Raw genomic sequence first — 17,497 nt, 5'->3', positions numbered from 1 at the left:
TCATGTTTACGTACCGCAAAAACAATTCCAATAAACAAGGCATTGCAGTGCGAATTACTGAAACGTCCATTCCGATCTCATTTCGCATTGTAATTAGTCACAAGTGGACAATAATACCTACCTACATGTTATCGTATCTAGCTTATGCTAGATGCTTTATTAAAGCGTACAAGGGAATATAGGTAAATCATGTTGATAATATTAATTTTATTGTGTTATTCAATTATTGAAGTATTTTTTAACCTCTTGTGAAATAAGGAACGCAAAAGTAACTAGGTTTGTCTAGCAGACTCTTGTTCACGACTAATCCACTAGATTGGATTGGATGAAATTGAGTGCAGAGGTAGAGATCCGAGAACGTAGGACAGTTATTAACCGTTAAGGCAACGAGTACAATGTGGAGAAAGCCTCGAGACTGTCCAACGTTTCCTACACTTCTCAGGCGAAACCGCGGGTGAAAAGCTAGTATATTATAATTCATATGGACAACTGTGTCTAACTGTGTGTTACTTTATCGTATAACTATCGGAATATTATGAAAAAAATATTTTGAAAGTAAATATCATTATTATGTTTTTAAATAAATTAAAATATAGGTTAATAATCATGTATTTTACCTATTTTAATATATAATTAAATCCTATTTTAATTAAGGCTTATGATTTTAGAGCAATTAATAGCCTTATAAACACAATTATCTGAAATATTAAATAACGTTGAATCAAAAACACTCCAAAATGTATAACTTTAATATTAAAACATCAGTAAACCGAATAAAATTAACACAAAATATAGGTTTTCATTCCCGATATTAGATTAACGAGACCAAGTTCATTAGTTTTGAACAGCATTAACGAGTTACAAACTTCAATTAACGTATTAATTATAATAAAACTACACTGTACTATCGGACCGCAGAATAACAAATGATTTCGACATTGCGTTTATTATTTACCGCGTCATTTGTGTTTTTGAATTGCTATATAGCGCATTGATGAGTGGGTTATTAGTTATCATTTGGAATTAATTTACACAATGTCGCTATGTTCTCGATGTCAAATAATTAATTAACAATTGTTAAATTAAATCGTAGGAAATTTGAACTCAAAATCCGACAAGTTTTCAATTATTTTAAAATAATGATCTTGTTTTCGTAGTTATAGTCTTAAACTTACAACGTTATAAAATCATATCAAACAAAAATAATTAGATTTTAATGACCTAACAAAATCCTGAGATTGAATGCTCTATGTATTCCATTCCTTACATATTCACCGTAACGATAATGAACAGTGAGCTTATCTGCCCAGAGAGAACTCCATTCAAAATAATCTATAAGAATCTAGAAGAATTCCATTCAAAGTAATCTTATCCACATTCCTCACATTACCGTATTCATTTCAAATAACATTATACCGCCAGAACATTTTCCAAAGCGCACATAAGCCCAGATATATCATTTTCGTTTCGGTAACTGCATTGAGCATCGATAAACGATTCGTTTGTGACATTTAATTATCTCACTAAAGCCTTGCTTATATAATAATGAACTCGCTTGCACAGCACAGATGTCGTTACAAATGGTGAAGTATTATTAATTATTTCTAGCGGATGCTGTATTGGAAATTAATTAATTTGCTTGTTGAAGTTTAGTTGTTACTGTTTTTTTTTTACACTCGGGCTTGAAAAAACGCCACACTATTAGAATACTAATCATATATTCGAAATGACAATTACCTTCAGCTCTTTTAGAAACCATGCCCGTATGGCACCATGTTATTCCTGTTTTGCTATTATAAAAAGAAATAAAACCAATTCTATTTACACAATTATAACAATCGTTAACCTTATAAATGTTTCACACAAAAAAGTCTAAAATTTTCTCATACGTCCTCTCAACCAAGGCTCACCTTTATAGATTACCCTCTACACAACATTGAAAATCAAGATTTTCACAAAAATAAACAGTTTTAGAAATAGAAATCTCCAATTCACCAAGTCCTCTCAACCAGGGCTCAGCTATCAACCGACGGTGTGACGATCTCAGCGCCCTCAGAGGCGGGGCGCTGGTCGCTGTGGGCGCTGTCCCTCTCGAGCCGAGGCCTTCGCTTCTCCGCCCCCAAAACGATCAACGTGTTCCGCCCGATACAACTTGACTTTACATTGCCACCAGCTCTGAAGGTCGGCGAGACTGTGGAAGTCGATGTCAAGATCACAAACAACATCAATAATTGTATGGACGTGAGTATTTATTTATTATGGTCATATAATATATATAGGTGGCCTAATTTTTTTAGTTGTACTTAACACATTTCATACAAATTTTATATGCTATATTTAACTACTACTGGTTTTGGTGTTATGCTGTTGGTATGTATAAGTTACTAGCTGGTGTGTTTATTTTAGTCTAGCTGTTCGCCCCGGCTTCGCCAGTGGTACATAATTGTGTTACCCAGAGAGTTAGCAGCTTTCTAATGGTGAAGGAATTTTTGAAAACGGTCCAGTAGTGTTTGCGTGAAAAAAATACAAACGTATAAAGTATAGAAACCAAAAGATTCCTCTGTATAATATTAGTGTAGACTATCTGCTCGATCCGGCTACGTCCAAGTTGACCCGAAATAAATTTAGCCTTCCTACTCGAAAGAGATATAGCTTTAGCTAATGGTGGTAAAAGGTTATTTTAAATTGGTCGAGCAGTTTTTAGTGAACTGCTACAAACAATAAAACAAAAAAATCCTTATTGTTCGAAAAAATTTAATATTTAATTCGTTCCTTATTTAAATTTAACATTTCTTCATATTCTTCTTTCAGAAATGATGACTTAAAGATAGATCCTACAAAATCCATTCCAGTATACGCTATCTATATTAAATTTACCCTCAAATGTACAATTAAATTCACATACAAATTAATATAAACATAACACGGCTTAACTTTGGGAACACCCCTAGGGGATAAACTTATGATATGTATGGATACTTGTTTCTGTGAAATTAAATTTAATTTAAACAATCATTGTATAATGTGATATTAAATTAAAACGAACATTAATGTTATTGGTAAACATTTAAATTATTTTCGTTATAATATGTACGAGTATATACAATATAAAATTACAAGTAAGATACATCATCCGTTTCATTATCAATTGTTTATGTTACAATTATATTGTAGCTAATTGTAAATATCACAGGTATGTTGTTAGAGACGTATCTATATATTAATAATACTTCAATGCCGTCAAAATACTGTTCTTAATATATAAACAAAATAAATCTGAACTAATACAAAATGTCCGAATGCGAATATGACCCAAAATCTTCCTACTACAAAAACAAAGATTCACCCGCACATATTTAGAAATTAATAATTAATTCAAATATCCCAATTCACAAAATATATCACGCTACAAACATTTGGCGCCAAAGCGTAATATACAAGGCCGAAGCAAACAGCGTAACAAAATATATCCTATTTACTTAGGATTTTCGTAAACAAAACGTATAATATGCGTATTATTTTACCTGTATCTGAGCAAAATATTTCGTTCGTTGCTTCCATGTTAAATACTTTAATTTCTAACTAATGCGATACGATTCGCCATAGAATTAATTTTATTTAATAATTGAGTTTAAATTTTATGACACAAGGTTGATTAATACAATATAGCTATTAAATTAAATCTTTAAAATCGTTTAAAGATAAACATTTATTACATTTAATCTCATACTTACGTGATACCATCACAATTACGGAGCAGGCTCTCTATATAATTGTAACTGTCTATTCACATTGAAAAATCACAATACTTTAATAATTTTATCATAAACAATAAACTGCGTTCTTTGCAAAGAATTTCAATCTTGAATTATAACTATCAGTATCTGTATATACCTACTCCACTAAAGCACGGAAGACGTAGCGAGCGCAGACAAACTTGGTGGGGTCGTCTCGCTTCACGTTACCTACGATAACTTTAAACTTTCCAGATTTATACGTTTATTTAGAAAAGCAGACAAAGTATAAAACTCAAGTTAAATATTTTAGACGTCATAAAATCTTATGAAATCATTTCGCATTCATAGATAAAGTTTAATTCGATCTTAATTTGTTTAGTTCTTCTTAACTTTATACAGTGCGAACTGGTGGACCCGTTATCATAACACTGAGATATCACGAGTTCGGTTCTAGAAGTTTCGATCAAAAAAAAATCGTCAATCAGTATAAAACCAATATTAACGCTTGCGAAGCCGCGTGCAGAAGCTAGTACAAATAAAGGTTGGTACATTAAAATCACTGTATTCAAATCCCAAATTTTGAGCATGATTCTGATCAATTGTAATCGTGTTATTATAATTTACGTTATGTAAAAGCAGACATTTGAAAGCTGTTCTCATAATATTAATTCTTTTCACATACTTTAATAGATTTAAACCAAACGATTACAGTACACGGCATATAAAATTCCGTTCCAGCGATGTGATAGAGATTTGTTTGCGATAGACGTCGCTCGCATGTCGATTAGGGATTGTGCAGCTCACGCCAGCAAATGGCGCGATTAGGCAATCTGTCGGAGATTATCGGATATCTGCTCGATTTTTATTGATAACTGGAGTTATTTTTCCGTTACATTGTTGTGATCGAGGTCAATTTTATAGCAATATTCGAATTTCATTGATTTTATTACGTATGCATCCATATTGATATAGATATTTAAAGTTGTAATTGTTTTTTTTTTTAATGATAACAAGAACGATATTGTATAAGTATAATAGAAAAATTTTGATCATATAAAAAAAAATTATCGCAGACATGCAGCGTTCATATAATTGTTACAATATAAAAAATAATTTCACAAACCCTCTCAAGTCTTCGGTAGTATAGTGGTCAGTATCCCCGCCTGTCACGCGGGAGACCGGGGTTCGATTCCCCGCCGGAGAGAACACTTTTTATTATTTTTTTTTATTTATATTGGACTTATAAATTACCATAAAATATTTAATCTACACCCTCTTATAACAAAACATACCTACAGGTACAAATATTTTTTCCTTCCCTTACTCATATATCTGATTATTAAAATTATTTAGAAACATTCCATTTTATAATGCAAAGAAACAGCGGAATAAAGCTTATCCCTAAAACAACAAACTGCATTAATAATATTTAATATTAAATTAAACCGCAATACTTTAACAAATCCAAACTCCACCTGAAAAGAACAGATTAACCTAGTTGAACCAGGTGGCACTAATTGTACAAACTACAATTGTGTAGGGGCTTCATAAAATGCAGGCGATAAAGTTTTTATTATGAAACAAGGGGCGAAATGTAATCAGGTGAAATCCGAATTGTCCCAGTTTTAATGTCTCCCCGGAGATCTGGAAATTCAGCTGGACTATTGTTTCGTTTTTACCCTGTTTGTTTATATTTAAGTTGGTTGTGAATAGTGCAATGGGTTTGTTTGTTTTCTATTGTATGTTATTTGTATTGTAAAGTCTGAAACACGCTTCTAGGAATAAGCGTTTTTATTTCAGTAAATGGCTGTACATTTTTTTTCGAGTTTTAACGTCATTTCAATACGGGATTCGCTATTGGAGCGCGAAAAATGTCCAATTATTTTAAAAACTGTTTTGCGAATGGCATTGACTTTTAATGAAACAACAGATGAAAAATATCAACATCAAATATTGGATGTTTTTGGGATTTACATATTTTTAAACTGCGGTTTGCGCATCAATTATCAATTACAAAATCACAATCACTAAAGACTAATATTCGTTGAGCGAGATCTTGATTGCATGTATTTCCTACCCAGAAAGGAGACAAAGACTTCTCTTAATACAGTTTTAATACATTATTAGCTATGCCTTAATTATTATATAATTAAGTACGCCTTATGAGTTACTCACGTAATTAAAAGTAAACAAACTCAATCCAAAGAACAGTCGTCGTCGTCGTTTCAGCCATGGGACGTCCAGTGCTGGACAAAGGCCTCCCTCAAGAATTCCCACCCCAACCTATCACTGGCAAAGAACAGTAAAATCAATCAATCCACAAAACAAATCCTTCGCACTACTTACAAGCCCATTTAACATTCCAGATTGCTTTGATAGATGGTACTTAGAGAGCAATGAAGTAGAAATAATGACAATTGGCAACAATTGACGTTTATGGCTTGAGCACGAGTCGGTACGCCACCGTGTAGAGTACATTAGGCACCTAATGACGTATACCGCAAGTGTATCACATCAGTTGTATAGTTTAGGAAGTTATGGTGTTCCGTGAAACATATTGGTACGTTATAATATGTGGTTGCATATTATCAAGCTTACTTCAAGATTGCGGAAGTAGTTGTTTATTTAAGCTTGAATGTTTTACCTTAGACATTAACGATTTTTGATGATTAAACAATTATATATATAAGGTTTATAATTTATTACCCTATTGCCTTTTGATGAAATTAATAAAAATAGGACGAATTAAAGCAGAAATAAACGTCGTTTACAAAATTTAGAAAGACTCCAATTAATCGCATTGTTAACATTTTTCTTAGGTGGGTACTACAATGTTAATAAATCTTATATTTTTAAGTGAATCACACACATTTACAAATCTTGTATATTATTTCCAAACATCCCAATAACTCCTTCCTCCAACATTACAAACAATAAATAAACCTCTATAAAACATCTCACGTAACCGTACCGCGCACCAGGTGACGGCGCTGCTAGCGCTAAGCGCGGGCGCCGCTTTCGCCAGCACGGGCGCCCTGTACGTGACCGAGCGGCTGCGGCTCGGCCCGCGCGGCGGCACCCAGCTGGTCGTACGCGTGGCAGTCAACACGCCTGGCAGGAAGAATATTACTGGTGAGTTTAGCGCAATAAAAATAATGGATGCGTAATATACTGCTTACGATAAAGTGTATTCTTCGGTAGATTACAGTATATGTAATCTCTGATTGTGAAATGGGCTTACGATACAATGAGTAAGGTTAGGTCCGGTTTATTGGAAATTGCCCCATGAACCGAGGCTCTGTCGTCTCGCTACCTGCACTTGACGGACGTATGGGAAAATAAAGTCTCGGCACTTACTTTACTAAATAACTGCAATATATATTCGCATTACAGTTTAATGATAATGAATAATAATGCGTTACATTGCAAGCAAATGTTACGGTTCACAATTTTTCCAACAATCCAACAACTTTTGGAGGGACGGAAAACTTATATCTTCAGAAGGTTTATAGGCAATGAATCACAAATGCATTAAATTAGATGCTATTCAATGTTTAAAGTGAGTTAAAGTTAATTCGATTGAAAATGGTGGAAGAATGTTCTAACATTATTCAGTGTAAAGATTAGACTTGACGGATGGACACATGAATGCAGCAAAAAAAGTACCAATTTTTGTCATACTGTAATTCAATTGTAAAATAAAGAAAATGTATTGTAACAAATTCCAGGAAGAACACCAAGAATACAACATAAATAACGTACATTGGATACATATTATAAAATCACATTTTATGTCGTGTCGTGTGTTGTCGTGTTTATTTATAATGATGTCTTATTTCGGGTCGCGAGTAGAACCAGAAATATCAATATTGGAATTAACATATCTTTCCTTTGTCTAGGAACCTTCAGTCCATATGCAAATGTCATAAGAAAATAAGCGTGTGTTTCGCTAGTCGTTAATAACTCAACCAATATACACATAATTATAAAAAAACAAACAACTCTATCTACTTTCATAAATATTACAATACACAGCAACCACACTAAGCAATATCAATAAGCTTATATAAAATCCTCAAATAACTCCCACGAACACGGAGCAGTTTTCAACAAAGAAAATGTTGTGGAAAATCTCACCCAATGTTAAACCCTAAACAAAATCTGTTAAACACAACGCGGTACATACAATTATGTTTCTTATTGCATATTATACGCGAACAAACGCGATATATTTTCCCATAAAGCACGCATAGAATACACTACCAGGCTTCGCTGTCAACAATCTTAGCGTAAACTTAATCTTTCATGAGATCGCTTGTATTACAGAGTAGATTGAAATTGTTCCTATAAAGTTTAAAACCACATGAATCATGTAGGTACAATATTTTTAATAAAAAGTTATTGTACATGATTAATGATAAAGTTATATAATACATGTTTATCTTATTATAATGTATTTTATTACATTAATGAATCCATTAACCTATAAATAGTCGGGGTCAAATAATATTAGACTTTTGTAATGTATCACACATTTAAATTATGCGTTAATCTCTTCAGTCCAATAACGTTATCACAATTAACATTTAAATTGAACGGGCTGAATACAATCAAGTTTAATGACGAAATACATACATTATGCAGAGTCCCGCGATGCCACCATCATCATAACGACTGGTCATAAATAATTGCCATAAAAGTTGCATATTATTAAATTGAAAAAATATGTGCAATTTTTTTTTCTAATATAATTAGAAATAAGAATTGAGATATTTTATTTTATTTACAATAATACAATTTATTTTTTAGTGTTGGCAATTTTTCACCGCCCATTTACGGTAAACGGAGAAAATGAATAAACGAAAAGTAATTTTTACTTTCGTTTAAAATTTAAAAATTACAAGTGTTCAAAATCAATACAAAATTACATCTGAACAGAAGAATCTATGCAATTATAATTATGTGAGTTAATATCATCATTTCGTAACAGCTACTTTAATGCTACTTTCTATACATTTTTCTATAAGCAATTGCAGCAAAACAGAACCCAATCGGAGAAAGACTACACGTACATTCAGAACTTTAGTTTTCTTTTGTGGTATAGACATACAGGAAGATAACTACTTTTATGTCAGCCAAGATAATAAGACTGATTTATGGTTCGCGTGATCGACGCGTCGTTTTCCAGTAATTGTCCAGTTTAACGTGACAATGCACGTGTGAACCATAAATGTGATCATGAAAGAGATATTAGATTTTTTACGCTGGTCACTCAGTCGGTTAATAGGCAGCTATTTGCAGGGATGAAATCCGTTATTGAATTTCAGGGAGTTAATGACGTTATAAGCTGTTCGAGATGAGCGTATGGTTTCATTGTCTGCAAGACTTCCTCATTTATACAAAATATAGTTTCCATTGTCTATTGAACTACATCCGACCAAATTGAGGACATTTTTCAATAGAATAGGCAGTCTAATAGATAGTAAAGTAGTCATAAAAGTTTTTGCAATAAAATTTCCAGGTGGGGCACAAATATTCGATATGAATTTCAGTGTGCAATATCTTTTGTAATACGATTTTTATTATAATTTTCGTCTTGCGGTATTTATTAAACGAGCAATCGATATTAATTGGATTTTATTTACGATATTGTCTTAGAAATTTCAAGACGCAAATAAATCATTTTGTTTGTGACAACGTAAAGTATTCAAGTATTAGGTTGAATGAATGATTGCCTTTATAATCTTTTGCTAAATCCGCTTGTATAATTGCAATAGTTAACACTTGAATGTCACAATCTGGAGTTGAGGTCATCAACAATTATTTTCATGGCAAGGCAAAGAAAATTCATCATTTTCATGAAAAAAATACACATGTGAATGACAAACATTGAAGATAGTATCATTTATAATTGTTTAAAAAAACAGTTTGAATGTTACTTATTGGGATATGGATAGTCATTTTTTTTTTAATTTTTCCTCTTCTAAATCCTTTTAATTCGTTTAATTATAGCAATTTATATATGTATTAGACGCTCGTCCTGACTCCGCCTGGATTAAAGATTTCTATTTTATACCCAGTTAGCATTTAATTGGGATAAAAAATTATACTATCACTCCAGTCTCATACCAAATTCCATCAAAATATGTTCAGTAGTTTCAGCGTGATTGACAGACAAACCTCCAAACAAACAAACTTTCATATTTATAATGTTAGTGTTATAGTGTGATTAGTGTTTCTAAACGCAGATTTTTTTTCCAATTTGTGGTTTAATATAGCCATTACACGTTTGGAAATTCAATACCATTAAATAAAATTCCCAAATGACTATTCCAGTGGAGGTGACCGGGTACAGCGCGGACAACTGCTCCATATCTTACACTTCTTTCAACAACGAGACGCTGGTGGGGTCCGTCATCCGGTCCGCCAGCGTGCTGGTGCTCCCCGAGGGCTTGCATAGGAGCGACACGCAGAGCGCCTACTTCTGTGCTAATGGTGAGTTGGTGTGTGATAATATTAATAGGCAACTTTAGCCTATATGTTTTATTGTAAATTTACTCTGTATCTAAATAACTACTTATTTGTTTGTTGATTACTTATTTGATCACGCTTGTTGTGACGAGCGTTATGACCGTATTTTATTCGGAAATATGTGTATATTTGGGCCACGTTTTTTTAAACACAAATTAGTCTGAATTTTTTCATTCCTGTAACATTTGCACGTTCATATAATTTATTTGTTGTTTGATCTTAAGGATCTAATCAGTGTTCACCTTTCAACCCACGATTCCAATATCATCCATAAGCGCAACCGCATAACATAACTGTGTGATTTCTAGTATCCCAAGGAAAAAGTGCACGCAAAGCTCACCCACGACTCGAATGTTGTGTTTCTTTGTTATACACATTGGCCTATATCTCACAACAATTGATCAAAATTCCAGAACAGCTAGCGGTGTCCTCCCGCGGCTCGTGGGAGTGGCAGTGGGTGCCGGCGCCGCGCAACCGCGCCGGGCTCGTGCTGGAGCTGCGCGCGCGCGGCGCCGCGCACCTCGCGCTGTCGGCCGCGCCCGAGCCCAATGACGACATGTACAGGGTGGTGTTCGAGCGGAGCAGCGTGTGGATCGCCAAGGGGAAGCATGGTGAGTTGTTGTCACTGTATAAGCTTATAAAAGACTGTCTCTCTGAACTTTTTATAATTATATTTTAAAGAAGATATAGGCGGGAGTATCCCTTGTGTGCCAGTATCAACTTCTTCCTATTTAACTTGGTTAGAGCTATCTATCTACTGTCACCAATTTAAGTTGATTAGGGTAGATTAGGATTCACCTAGTGAACCATGGTAATAAATCACAATGAATAATAATCACAGAACTGTTCGTACTTTTATCATTCAGCGTTTAGCAAATATGGATTAGGAATATGTCCTGTCAGTTTTAATTCGCTGTTATGTTTTTGTTATTAGAAAATCTTTTTTAGGTTATTTTAATTACGCATGAGCAAGTGTTATGACGCGTAAATAGTTATCCTTGCTCTTTGCAATTGAACTCATAACAAACGAAAAGCATAGAACGAATCCGTAACCAAACCCGGGCGCGGCAGGCTACGACGTGCACCTGGCGCGCGCGGAGCAGCCGGCGGCGGGCGCGTGCGGCGCGGGCGCGGGCGGCGCGGGCGCGGGCTGGTGCGCGTGGTGGGTGTGGTGGGAGGGCGGACGCCTGGCCGTGGGGTGCGGCGCGGCGCCGCCCGCCCGCCCGCTGCTCGCGTGGCCGCTGCCCGCGCCCGTGCGCGTGCTCTACGTGGGCTTCGCCGCGCTGTGGGGGGACGAGGCGGACTTCCGGTGAGCTTTACACTTCTACTGTATGTGTAGTTGACGTTTTATGAGCTATTAGTGTGATAGTAAAGAGCTCGACAGCTGGTGGGCAAAGTTGTCCGCCCTGAGAGATAATGAGGTGGATTTCGGATAATATCTGAAGAACAAAACTATATAGTTGATATATGCATGATGAAAAGAGGTGGACTTCAAGTGAAGTATCGCGCATAGTAAGGTGTTCGTGTGCTGCTAATGTGACGCGGATTTCTGGTGAAAGTTCACTATCTACTGTAAAAAATACAGCAATCTAATTAGATTGCTGTATTTTTTATGAACAATACGGAAATCATTGACCACAATCTAACCTGCTGAAAGGCGTACTGTAAACAGAACGTGCTTCCCTAGAAGATAACTGTTCACTTTGACACAAATGTCAAGTCGGTGTCGGGTCGCAATCACTCAAAAAGGTCAATAAGTTACACAAAATCTATCATAAATGAATAAAATTCTCTCAGATTCGAATAATAAATCTCAGTCTCGTAATTAAATTTACAGAATATGGAACTTCAACGAAGAAGCGGGCTTCTCTCAAGTCTTAGAACTAGGTCTTCCCCATGGCGTAGTTCCAGGATCAGCTAGTGGCATGCTATTAGTCTCTGGAGGTCTGCACCTGCCTCTATACAATCTGGGAACTGATTCGTCTGACCAATGGTCAAACGTTTGGAGAGACTCCCAATTATCAGCCGCATCAGCTAGCTTAGCTCCACTGTTAGCTTTGGAACACATTCCTCATCTAATTGAGGATGCGGAAAAGGAGAGGATTCTAAAAAAGCTTCCAGAACAGGTATATTTATTGAGATAAATTTAACCAAATATATTTTTGATACAAGGATTTTTTCCTCAAATATTCAAGACCTAAGTTATATGCTGAATGAAAATATTTTTAATTAGATTAAAATATTAAAATGTAACAATTAATTTTCCAGGTACAAATTCTTCTATCGTTCCGAAAGAACGACAATTCATTTAGCGACCACCCAGCCGTCACAAGCCACATCTCGACTATCAAAATACTAGAAATTCTAACCAAAATACAATCTTACTATCCAATTGACCCAGCGCTGCTACAATCTATAAAAGAATGGGTGCAGAAACGACAAAACCCAGACGGTTCATTCAGCCCATTACCAGCTGATAAGGAAGTCGATTACTATCCAGTGGATGTGAAAAAGATTAATAATACCGAATCAGACATTGACGTCAATGAATATTATTATTACGATAAAGATGGGAATATGACTGAAGAGAAGATCAACGCGGAGAGAAAGGTGGAAGTCACTGCGGAGACTTTGACGACGTTGCTTGAAATTGGTGTTGAAAATCAGGTAAAGGCTTAATGATTGTAATGAAAGGGAAAAATCTTTTGTTTTTAAATTTCAAATTGCGGTTTTGATTATCATTATCTGAATAATTACATAAATAGAAAAAAAGACACAGACCTATATTCGTGTTGTAGGATATTTAGGATAGTCTGAGGTTTGGATTTTGACATAACTCCCCCAAAGCACTAAATCTCGATAGTTTATATTATTTTAGAGCAATTTTTGTTTGCTGACTCACTCGGAATGAATTTATTGCAATAATATTCATTCTTAAGAGAGAACCTTTCCATTAAATTATATTTAATAGATTCAATCCTTTTCTTTTAATGTTGTAATCGCCGTTTTAAATTTCAGTTAGACGCAGATGTCGTTCAGAAGGCACAGGACTATTTAGAGAAGCATCTCCACACACTGACGTCACCCGCGGCACTCGCTGCTACTGTGCTAGCGTTGGTGATGTCAAGGTAATATTTACTACTAGTAGCTGTTACCCGCAGCTTCGCCCGCCCGGTCTTAATAAATTTTCACGGTACAAACTTTCATCCCCTATTTTATTCCCTTGGGGGGTATAATTTATCAAGATCCTTTCTTAGCAAATGCCTACGCCAATCCATCTATCTGCAGGCCTAATTTCAGCCTGATCCATGCAGTGGTTTGGGCTGTGCGTTGATAGATCTCTATGTCAGTCAGTCGTCAGTCAATTGTGTAAAAAAGTTATGCTCAAATCATAAACGCGTTGTAAACAGTAAGAAAACCAGGTCAAAAGCGTTCTCTTAATTATAAAGTATCCTATTTATCAATTTCTCATCTTGGTGTATGTGTAGTAAGTTTAATTGTTTCATTACAAAGATGGATTATTGTATTTTCCAATAGACTTCGTCTATCGCGATTGACTATATTGTAATATTATCATATCACTACGGGGCATGTTTATTTTTAATTATGTAATCTGTCTCCCTCTTTCCATTTCACTATAGATAAAGTAAGTAAAAATATTATTCACTTTACTTACATATTGGTTATCTTATCCTATTCCTAATTGCAGAAAAACTTGTTTATTTTTTTAATTATAAAATCTATCTACTATTATCTACGTTAAATACATAATATTCTCCTTACAGAAGTCCGCTAGTACCGGAAGCGCTGGCGATACTGCGCAACGCGTCGACCACAGAGGAGGGCGAGTTCGGTTGGCCCGCGCCGCGCAAGGACGCCGCTGATTGGCTGCTTGAGGACACCGCTAGGAATATTAAGACTACTTCGTATGGTAAATATTATAGTGTGAAGTAATAGTGTAAGTGTGGTGTGTATAAAACTTTTTTTATGTTATCTTTCTTAAGATATATAAATAATAAATACAAAAAGAGTGAAATAGTGACATCCCCCTGTGTTTCGTACGGTGAGAGGGGGAGCCGGAGGCCCATTTCCTTTTCCTCACCCTTCCCAGTCCATTCCTTCTTTCCTGTCATTAATCCTTTCCTTTTCCCTTACCCATTAAAAGCGGGCAGCGCATTCGCAGAGCCACTACCTTTGCGAATGTTCATGGGCGGTGGTGATCGCTTACCATCAGGCGAACCACCAGCTCAGTTGCCCGCTATGACATAAATCATCAGTACATTATGGTAAAAGAACTTATAAGATTTAGCTAAAATATAACAATTTTTTTTTGTACCTACGTTATATGGCTGATGTGCGTGTTCTACTGGCGATTATGCAAATGAAATTATTAAAATAATCTATTTATGATATTTCGGTTATGGCCACAATGATCTGTTAATTAATTCCAATTCTTAAAACATTTTTATAATAGTGTACACCAGTCACCATGCACGGTGCATTGAACATGTTGGAACCATGTTGTTTTTACATGTTTAATATATTTTATTTGTAACGTCTCATATCGAAGCAGCATTAATGGATTACTGTCGTATAGAAGCAGTAAAATGGCCTGTTGGCATAACGTCCCAAAAACTGGTCTTAACACCTTCGCGAATTTCAAGACGAATAGCGAACGGCCTGCTTTTGGAATTACCTACACCACGGCGCCGAAACGTATGAACTTTTATGAAGCGTTTTAGAATAACGCGTGTGCGGCGCATGTAGCTTAATACGTTTCGGCCGTCGGCACCGGCGTGACACGGCCAGCCTTAACGCGTAACCCGCGCGTGCGCTACAGAGGCGGTGTCGATGGAGCAGTACGTGGCGGGCGTGCGCGCGCTGCTGGCGGCGTGCGCGCGCGGCGCGCTGGCGGAGGGCGAGGCGGCGGCGCGCTTCCTGTACTACCGCGCGTCCACGCTGCAGCGCCACCCGAGCCTCGCCTACCACGCCACCAAGGCCGCCGCGCAGTACGCCGCGCTCGCGCACGACCGGTGAGCGCCCAGCGGGGAGCGGGGATACATGAGAAATTAAAATTAACTTTATATACACGATACACATAATATACGTGAATAATATTAAACAGGGAATAAAAAATATTGAAAAAAAAATTGTGAAAGGGTATAAGAAACCAGTGAAGTAGATGAGGTGGGAGTTCTGTACAAATAGGCTAAAAAGCAACTGAAAGAAAAGCTAAAAAGAAAAAAAAAAATTGGTTACCCATGCAATTTATATCCAATTTAAGACAGTGCCCACCGTTATATAACCTCTATTTTTATTGTTTGTTGTTTATAGCCGGAACTTTTTAACTATGATGGTTATTGAAATACCGTGAAGCCTTAGGTATCGTTTTACTCATTATGTAAGGAATCTTAAAAAGTACACAGTGAAAGATACTTTTTGATAGGACTGAAAACTGAAAACAGGACTTTATTATTCAAATTTGTAATATATCATAGATTTAGAATGTCAGTAACGTCAAGCCACAAGGTTTTGTTCCATAAAATGTTGAATGCTAACAAAGTTGTAACTGAACAACGCTCTGGCAGGCACCGCGCGCTCACCGTGTCGCTGGCCACGGCGGGGATGGAGCTCACCGACACGCTGGAGCTGCGCGCGGGCGGCGCGGGGGGCGGCGCGGGGCCGGCGGGGGGCGGCGCGGGGGGAGCGGGGGACGGCGCGGGGGGCGGGGCGCGCGCGCTGCCGCTGCCCGGGCTGCCCACCAAGGTGTTCGTGTACGCGACGGGCGCGGGCTGCGCCACCGTGCAGGTGCGACTTATCTCTGTTTCTCTAAGGCTTTTATCAGCAGCAGCGTGTATTATTAGTGTAGATTTCTTCTTTTCACGTTTTTCTGCATTTGTTCAGTAAAAGGAATGCTTGTCGATTGTACGCGATGTAATGTTGGTACATATTGTTAACCTAATATGTAAAGAAATTTCTTTGAAATGTCGGTTTTGTCCTATTTTTTTTGCTTCTTCTTTCCTCTTAGATTTCGATACAGTCGAGTAATTGCATTTGCAATTTCTTCCTCACGGTATACTATTATTTTGTGTTGTGCTTATTTATCATCATCATACCCTTTACATGTAACTAATTTTGTTTAAATTCAAGACTAATTTTCTAATTTCTTCATATGATTACTATTATAGGGTACAATTTCATACTCTACGTACACACCCAAGGCAGAAAATGCATTACTAAGCCTACAATCCGCGATCATTGAAGAGATTCGTCCGGAGAGGAGTAGCATTGAGGATTTGCAAGGAAATTTGCCAGCTTTGATCATCAAGACGTGTTTCAAGTGAGTATTAATGAAGAAGAGAAGTTTAGAAAACGTTTTAAGATTAAGAGTCTTGTTCTGGAAATTTCGGTATTTTGTTGAAATATAGAATAGTGCGCTTTGTATATGAGACTTTATCAAAATTTTATTTTACAAACCCTTCTGAGTAAAATAGCCATCCAAAAAAAATTACATCTAAAATTTATTAATTAGCTTTCTCTTATATACAACGTCCTCGATAATATTCATCAAGTGCAATAATAGCCGCACTAAAGTCAATAACATTAACAAAAAAAAAATATTTTTCTAAAAAAATAATCGGACTACACTACACCAAAAAAACATCACCCTGTACCAGATGGAAAGCGAAAGAGCCGTCGGGCATCATACGCGTGGAGGTGTCGCTGTTCTCGGGCTACGAGGTGCGCGGCGTGTCGCCCGTCGTGGCGGCCGGCGCCTTCGCCTCGCTGCAGCGCGGCGCGCGCGGGGAGGCCGCCTGGTTCGTCTTCACCAACGTGAGTATACCCGGAGACCATTTTTCTGTTCTTCCCAGTCCCCCGGAGACCACCTTTCTGTTCTTCCCAGTCCCCCGGAGACCACCTTTCCGTTCTTCCCAGTCCCCCGGAGACCACCTTTCCCTTCCTCCCAGACATTTACTTTATTCCTCTCGTCAATCCTTTCTTAATTCCAATTTATAATTGGCGGTGAGCCGGTAGCGCTTACAGTAATTATATTAATTTGTTTTTCGTTTTTGGTGTTTTTGAAGTTGGTGAATTTTGTTAAAAGTAATTGTTGTGTTTAATAATCTGATTTTAAAGGTGGTTGTAATATAATTCACGTTATATTGTAATACATCTTTCATCTATTGTGCAACATTTTGTAACGCAAAAAGCATATTATATTTTATGCT

At 36.6% G+C, this 17,497-nt stretch overlaps 1 protein-coding gene and 1 non-coding gene across 2 annotated transcripts in view; both read left to right on the top strand.

Moving 5' to 3' along the window:
• The window catches only part of LOC119839478 (C3 and PZP-like alpha-2-macroglobulin domain-containing protein 8), a 160,321-nt gene that overhangs the window by 138,979 nt on the left and 3,845 nt on the right, over positions 1-17,497 (top strand). The window contains exons 13-25 of the mRNA XM_038365758.1: positions 2,013-2,241; positions 6,719-6,869; positions 10,074-10,232; positions 10,682-10,879; positions 11,340-11,577; positions 12,106-12,394; positions 12,537-12,935; positions 13,287-13,396; positions 14,054-14,199; positions 15,109-15,301; positions 15,857-16,076; positions 16,457-16,608; positions 16,946-17,102. Of these exons, the coding sequence (XP_038221686.1) occupies positions 2,013-2,241; positions 6,719-6,869; positions 10,074-10,232; positions 10,682-10,879; positions 11,340-11,577; positions 12,106-12,394; positions 12,537-12,935; positions 13,287-13,396; positions 14,054-14,199; positions 15,109-15,301; positions 15,857-16,076; positions 16,457-16,608; positions 16,946-17,102 (2,641 nt within the window). The remainder of the gene's footprint in view (positions 1-2,012; positions 2,242-6,718; positions 6,870-10,073; positions 10,233-10,681; positions 10,880-11,339; positions 11,578-12,105; positions 12,395-12,536; positions 12,936-13,286; positions 13,397-14,053; positions 14,200-15,108; positions 15,302-15,856; positions 16,077-16,456; positions 16,609-16,945; positions 17,103-17,497) is intronic.
• On the top strand, positions 4,870-4,941 carry Trnad-guc. Its single transcript has one exon. It is a non-coding gene; the product is annotated as a tRNA-Asp (tRNA).

This window comes from Zerene cesonia, chromosome 3 (genome assembly GCF_012273895.1).
Source record: "Zerene cesonia ecotype Mississippi chromosome 3, Zerene_cesonia_1.1, whole genome shotgun sequence".
Taxonomy (NCBI): Eukaryota; Metazoa; Arthropoda; class Insecta; order Lepidoptera; family Pieridae; genus Zerene; species Zerene cesonia.
Note: the sequence above shows the minus strand (reverse complement) of the source record. Positions and strands in the feature narration are given on the sequence as shown.